We start from the raw sequence: 7,786 nt of genomic DNA on the forward strand, positions 1-7,786 counted from the left end.
GTCAGAGAAACATTTATTTTCAACATGTAGTCTAATTATCCGTTTGTTTCTTTCAGCCCTCCAAATAGGCCTATAGACCAGTTGTTAGTTTTAAACATCCCACACAACAGATTGTAAAAAGAAAATGTAAGACACCAACAAAAGATACCCAGCTAGTGCATAACGTTCTGAGAACCATGTTTCTTAGACCTTGGTGAGAGCGTTGTTGTCCTATGGTACTTTTGCAAACAACCCTACCAAAATGTTCTGGGAATGGTGCAGGTTAGTTGCTAGGCTTTGGATCATTCGCAGCATATTTAAGGAACTTCTCAAAATAACGTTATTTTCTTGGTATTTTAATTACTTGAACAGAACATTTCCTAATAGTTCAAATATGGTCAAACTCCAGAGATCAAGCATATTATTAGGTTAAGGACCTGCTGCCTGGACTCCCGCGCAGCCACGGTCTCCTCTATCAACGAGGACACCAGCACAGCCTCCAAGGCGCACGGGCAAACGGCCTGCCGATTGTTGTGGCTGCCCCAGGGTCCCTGCTATGCTGCCCAGCCCGTGTACTACTACAACACCTGGAGGAGCTACCCCCAGTATACGGCCATGTGTACTGAAGAGGAGGAAAACATTAAGCTCTGAAAAGAGTGAACAAATCTCTGTATTTCTTTTTGACAGCTATGATGTTGCAGGTTCATACATAGGTCCATACCTTGCACATATGGTTCCACAGTCAATGTATCTGAATGTAAACCAGAAATTCTGACCATGGATAATTATGGCTAAGAGTATCATATTTAACGTCTGGCTGATATAATACATTTAATATAGGTTATACAGATAAACGAATAATTAGAAATGATGTAACACAAATTATCAAATCACTGGCTCATATTTCCTAAAAATGGGAGGAACCAGTGGAGCTATGTCCAAACCAATAAGATATGAGGCGTGGCGTGAGAGGACCCAACCCGATTCCAACAACATGATCTTGGCAGAACAAAAAGTGTCAGTATAAAACTGAGACGACATTGTAGACATCATATCCAACAACAAAAACGTACAACAGTGTGAGAGGTAAATAAATTAAAACGAACATCACAAAGAGCGTTTGGGATTTTACATTTTTGGTCACTTAATTAAGGCTCCGTGCGTAAAATGCACATTTGGTGCAACCTACATGTAACTAGATACACCACATCAATTTTGCGCTGAACATGACGGAGGAAAATAGTAAGCCGTTCAACAACCATCCATGCAGTCCAACGGGAACTGCCAGCTCGATGTCGCAGGACGACTCGGATTCGGACGTCCCGTCCTCTCCCACCGGCTCCGATGGACAGGCGCCCAGGCACTCACCCGGCGACGGGATTACCCCAAAACTGGACACCGGCGAGGAGGATAACCGGTTTCCCGCGTGCATCCGAGACGCGGTGACTCAGGTGCTGAACGGATACGACTGGTCGCTCGTACCGATGCCTACACGAGGAGACCGAGCTCTGAAAAACAAACCCCATGTGAAGCGGCCAATGAACGCGTTCATGGTGTGGGCGCAGGCGGCGCGAAGGAAACTAGCGGACCAGTACCCGCATCTCCACAACGCCGAACTCAGCAAGACCTTGGGGAAGTTATGGCGGTCAGTATAGATGTATATATGTAATGGGGGATATAATACACATTTGCGCGCATAATGTGCCTGCATAGAACGTGGCAGAAAAATATGCAGTTAAAATTGATGTACACAATGTTCATTGCTGACAAGTTAAAAAATACGCATTATTACTTTATTAGTCATGTTTCCTAAAACGTACGGCACAACATTGTATTTTCATCATGATTACCCTAATTCTACATGCCATTTACATGATATTCATTAGGACATCCAACACTGTGCATCTTATAGTAGTCCACAACTCAACCCAACCTGTCATCAATTTCCAGCCTGCTCTCTGAAAGCGAGAAGAGGCCATTTGTGGAGGAGGCAGAGAGACTGAGGGTCCAACACAAGAAAGACTACCCTGACTACAAGTACCAACCACGGAGAAGGAAGAGCACCAAGCCAGGTCAGAGTGACTCGGACTCCGGGGCTGAGCTGGCCCACCTCCACCCGGGCCAGATGTACAAGGCTGAACCTGGTCTGGCCAGACCGACCTCCATGGGGGATGGACAACATCATCTAGAGCGGACAAGTGAGTGGCTTTCACCATTCGATTCATTTTTGCATTCCCGATCAATTGATATTCAATAATAACAGTTAGTCCAAAGTTTGGAAGTGACCTGGGCATGGTATTTATCTGGTCCTCACTAGAGGATCTTGTCCCTCCCTCTTTTAGTTGTGCAGTATGCAGGTTTCCCCTTTTTGTTTGCATATGGTAACTAATGTTTAGGCATTTGTTGTCTTTTTTTAAAGGCCAACCACATGGACCCCCCACACCCCCCACCACCCCCAAGACAGAGCTGCACCTGGGGGTGAAACACGAGGGCCGGCACCCCCTGGACGGTGGTCGGCAGAACATCGACTTCAGCAACGTGGATATCTCAGAGCTGAGCACTGACGTCATCAGCAACATGGAGGCCTTCGACGTCCACGAGTTTGACCAGTACCTGCCACTCAACGGGCATGGCTCTGCCGATGCACCTCTCAACCACGGGCAGGGGGGGCAAGGACCCAACCCCCCCTCTGGGTCCCTAAGCTCCTCCTATGGCCACTCCCACAGCAATGCCTCGCCTTGGGGTCCTAAAGGGCCGGGAGCGGGGTCGGCACCCCCTTCTTCCTCCTCGTCCTCAAGTAACAGCGATGGCCTTCACCACAGAACGCAGATCAAAACGGAGCAGCTGAGTCCCAGGCACTACAGCAGCCAGCAGTCCCACCCCACCCCGCCACCCCACCCCGACTACACCCCCCTCAACTCCGGGAGCTGCCCCTCCTCTGCAGCCTCCTCTTCCTCCTCCTCCTTGCCCAGCCCCCAGTGTGACTATGCAGACCTCCAGAGCCCCAGCTACTACAGTGCCTACACCAGCTACCCCGCAGGTCTCTATCAGTACCCCTACTTCCACTCCTCTCGCCACCCCTACGGCAGCCCGCTCATCAACAGCCTAGCTATCCCTCCACCCCACAGCCACAGCCCAAACTGGGAGCAGACTGTCTATTCCACACTCACCAGGCCTTAGACTCAGCACTGACTGCCTATGGTGCCAGTCTGACATGGCTTTCACATAGTCTGTGGGATTCTTCTGTTTGTGCCGTGTTAGTGAGGACATGACACAAGGCTCAAGATTGGACATTATCCAAGACCAAGTGCCTGCTGGTTTTGTCACGATGGACAGAGAGTCTTTACCCACAAGCATGCATGAATCCTCCGTGAGGAAAACCTGGACCGCACTTCTGTTTGGACCACATCACAAATTAACCCAATTCTACATTTACTTTTTCAGTTCCTTTCTTGTTCAACTCTTCATCTCAGATTGAATAATTATTATAACTTTAAAATATTATGTTTGTATTTATGTTTTATAATAAAATGTTTTATTTTGGAATGACCATTGCAGTTAACAGATTTCTCAAACTAACTGTAATTCCATTTCCTATTCACATCACTTCAGTGCAGTTCCATTCCTTGTCTGAAAATAAGCCGTGGATTTCACTCAAGGCAACAGGTGTTCAATTCTTTTTCCTACGAATGGAGTTTACTAGATTTCAGGGTTGAAGGAAACAAGTTAAACGATCTACCATACGTTGTGATTGACTGGACAGCTGGACTAAGGACAGAAACAGCCATACTCACCATGTAGCATGGACCGCTAAGCCCTGTGCATCTGCTGCACTTGTCAACATTTGAAGAAGACATGTTCATTCCAGCCCAGCAGTTCTGTGTGGATGAAGGCTTGTATTTCTGAAACTCAAAAAAACATGGAGAGACTGCCTAATGGACATTCCAGGTTTTGATTATTTGACATTTATACTTGATATGTCGACTGGAGTATTTGTATGCTGGTCCTATGATAACCAGCGACTTATAACTGGCTCTTGTAAACGCTTGATAAGCTTAGTGTGGGATGCTGTTTTATGTTTACCTTTATGATGAAATAACTGAATTGCAGAGTAAGAACTCATGCCGAGCCATTAAATACGTTTGCCCACACACCTTTTTCTGACAATTATGAATATTTTTGCAAATGACAGATAAATAAACAAAACATTTCTGAGTAGTTGGGCAAAATTTCTTGAAGACAGCCTGGATGCTTGCCATGCAATTACAGAGAGTGGGTGAGTGTGTGCGCATGCGTGTGTGCGACACAGACAGAAAGCAATGCATTTTAAATAAGCCATTACTTTGTTAAAGGTTTCTATTTCTCCCTTTATCTGGGGAAAGAAAATGACATTAATGGGACCAATAAACAACAACTGCATCATTACCAAAGGCACCAACAAGCAACAGAGTATGGGATGACTTAACCACAGGGATGACAACCACAGGGAAGATTTAACCACAGGGATGACAACCACAGGGAAGACTTAACCACAGGGAAGATTTAGCCACAGGGAAGATTTAACCACAGGGATGACAACCACAGGGATGACTTAACCACAGGGAAGATTTAACCACAGGGAAGACAACCATAGGGAAGACTTAACCACAGGGAAGATTTAACCACAGGGAAGACTTAACCACAGGGAAGATTTAACCACAGGGAAGACAACCACAGGGATGACTTAACCACAGGGAAGATTTAACCACAGGGATGACTTAACCACAGGGAAGATTTAACCACAGGGAAGACAACCACAGGGATGACTTAACCACAGGGAAGACTTAACCACAGAGAAGACTTAACCACAGGGATGACTTAACCACAGGTAATATTTAACCACATGGAAGACATCCACAGGGATGACTTAACCACAGGGAAGATTTAACCACAGGGAAGATTTAACCACAGGAAAGACAACCACAGGGAAGACTTAACCACAGGGATGACTTAACCACAGGGAAGACTTAACCACAGGGAAGACTTAACCACAGGGAAGACAACCACAGGGAAGATTTAACCACAGGGAAGATTTAACCACAGGGAAGACTTAACCACAGGGATGACTTAACCACAGGGATGACTTAACCACAGGGAAGACTTAACCACAGGGATGACTTAACCACAGGGAAGACTTAACCACAGAGAAGACTTAAACACAGGGAAGACTTAACCACAGAGATGACTTAACCACAGGGAAGACTTAACCACAGGGAAGACTTAACCACAGGGATGACTTAACCACAGGGATGACTTAACCACAGGGAAGATTTAACCACAGGGAAGATTTAACCACAGGGATGACTTAAACACAGGGAAGACTTAACCACAGGGATGACTTAACCACAGGGAAGACTTAACCACAGGGAAGACTTAAACACAGGGATGACTTAACCACAGGGAAGACAACCACAGGGAAGATTTAACCACAGGGAAGACTTAACCACAGGGAAGATTTAACCACAGGGAAGACAACCACAGGGAAGACAACCACAGGGAAGATTTAACCACAGGGAAGACAACCACAGGGAAGACAACCACAGGGAAGACAACCACAGGGAAGACAACCACAGGGAAGACTTAACCACAGGGAAGACAACCACAGGGAAGACAACCACAGGGAAGATGATCCGAACAGATGGGACGTGGGTGGCTTGTGAGCAGAATGCTCTTTAGTTAGAACTCATTTTCATTTATAGCTGCCTATTTTTGTATCTCAGACTGTTCTGCCTATTGTTTGCCAAGACGTTTCTGTAGAAACTCAGCTAGACGAGGATAGAGAATGGAGACAGATTGTTAAGAGTTATTGACAGAAATAATCAGGCGTCATTGTATAATAACAGGAGTTTGATTATACAAATGACGCATTAATTTCCACCATCAATTTCCTCACTGGAATGGAGAGATCATCCCGTGAATATGGACACTGTACACAGACCAACATAGCTATTGCACAAACCAAAGCCAGGATATTTAGACAGATATACTGTACCTGGCTCATGGGTTGCTATATCTACTCTCAGGCTATTCTAAATGCCCTACGTTTCTTCCCTTGAGCTTCACTACAAATATGATGGTTAGTGATTTGGGGTTCCACCCACTTTTAATTACTTCCTGAATGGTGAAAAGACCTGGTGAGTCTCACTGGGTCGCCAACGACAACAAGCTGCCAGACAGAACCAACATTGACTTACCCATGATGCAACACGGTTCTGGAGCCAGGGTGGAGGAATACATTGGGAGACCTTACTGACACTGTGGTTAGCCACACACTACTACTGTATAGGTGGGAAAGCAGTTCCAACTCATTTGGATGTGTAAAAACACACAGAGGTAGTTCAAATTCTGCTAAGACTTGGCATGGAAGAATCAACACATTTTGGGTACAGTTCCATCACCTAGAAAATCATAATTTCGTCACTGCACACCCATCCACACTTACAGTATAGACCTGTTAGACAGCAGCGTAATTTCCTTCCAAGTCTCTCAAGTTAAGTTCTGTTTAATTGGTCTTCTTAATTATTTTGAAACGTTTATAAGGTTTCTCACGTCTTTCTCATTTTCCATTACAGCTGTTAGAAGTTAAAGCAGATAGAAGTGTTTCATCCCATTAGAAGCAGTGAAAGGGATCCCTTGTGTGTGTGTGTGTGTCTATCCAGGGACTGTTATTAGATTAGTGCTACAGCTTTGCCATAGCCCTCCTTTAGACTTTAGCAACATGAAACGCCATCCGACTAAATTGAAATAGACTGGGGCAGCAGTGTAATAGACTTATAACAGTCAATTAGACCTAACACCTCTACTGACGCAAGTCTTGTTTATGTTATCATCTCTTTCTCAACATAACAGGATGCTACTGGCAAGTTATTCCTGTACAGTGCAACAATGACAGAAGGATGAATAACAGTTATTCAAACAGAAGGCCCATTTATATTGTTCAATCTAAGTAATAGCTTCTATTTTCCACAAATACATAAATACTGTAGAAAGTCTAAGGAGGATCCAAGACATTGACGTTCCCAGAGATACTGTACATCTCTCATTTCAACGAACAATAGTGCCCTCTGACCCTTTGAGTGGTCTGGAGTGGTCTGTAGCGTGTCACAATGCCAGAAACAGAGCGACCGTGAAACCTCACTGCGGTGACTGAGGTCAACCATAGCACGTTGCCTTGGCGCCAGTCCTTGAAAAAGCATCTAGTCCCTATCTTGCAGACAGAGGGTTAGCCCGTCTCTATGCCTGACCAAAAATCTGCCAACTCACTCATACCATATATCCTCTTTATATGTTCAGTACATGTACCTTTACAGCATACTATTTCATATGAATAAAATATAAATGCCATTGTTTGCTGTATTACCAATAGATAAAGACGATGTTCATTTACTCAGTCTTGGAAATTGAGCGAGGGAGGGGGAAAAAAGTTAAAAAGAGAGAGTGAAGGCAGCATGTGGGAGCGTGTCCCAGCTGTTACTATGACGATTGGGCTGCAGCTCCATGAGCCTGACCCTCTGAAGCTCTTAATCCTGACCCCCCCAGCACACACACACACACACACTCCCCATTCTGAGGGGTATCCCTTGAGGATTTCCCGCCATGTGGATCCTACATGTCAATGTGTTACGATGTACTGGAAGTTCACGGGAAAGGCACATCGTTCACAGAACAGGCACATACTGTACGTACAGGGCCCTCGGCAAAGTATTCAGACGCCTGGACTTTTTACACATTTTGTTACTTTACAGTGTTGTTCTGAAATCTATTACAT

At 45.2% G+C, this 7,786-nt stretch overlaps 1 protein-coding gene across 1 annotated transcript; it reads left to right on the forward strand.

The window, feature by feature from the left end:
* Positions 1-956: 956 nt before the first annotated feature.
* Positions 957-4,197, forward strand: sox8a (SRY-box transcription factor 8a). The gene is made up of 3 exons (XM_021564923.3): positions 957-1,624; positions 1,930-2,177; positions 2,399-4,197. Exons 1-3 carry the CDS (start codon positions 1,206-1,208, stop codon positions 3,157-3,159), a joined length of 1,428 nt encoding a protein of 475 aa, XP_021420598.2. The 5' UTR covers positions 957-1,205; the 3' UTR covers positions 3,160-4,197.
* The last annotated feature ends 3,589 nt before the right edge of the window (positions 4,198-7,786 follow it).

The sequence above is a fragment of the Oncorhynchus mykiss genome, chromosome 16 (assembly GCF_057628025.1).
Source record: "Oncorhynchus mykiss isolate SJ-2025 chromosome 16, ASM5762802v1, whole genome shotgun sequence".
In the NCBI taxonomy this organism is placed as follows: Eukaryota; Metazoa; Chordata; class Actinopteri; order Salmoniformes; family Salmonidae; genus Oncorhynchus; species Oncorhynchus mykiss.

Coding starts and splice junctions, on each gene's coding strand:
- sox8a (XM_021564923.3), top strand. CDS start 1,206: ATGACGGAGGAAAATAGTAAGCCGTTCAACAACCATCCATGCAGTCCA. Junction 1,625..1,929: donor ACCTTGGGGAAGTTATGGCG/GTCAGTATAGAT, acceptor ATCAATTTCCAG/CCTGCTCTCTGAAAGCGAGA. Junction 2,178..2,398: donor ACATCATCTAGAGCGGACAA/GTGAGTGGCTTT, acceptor CTTTTTTTAAAG/GCCAACCACATGGACCCCCC.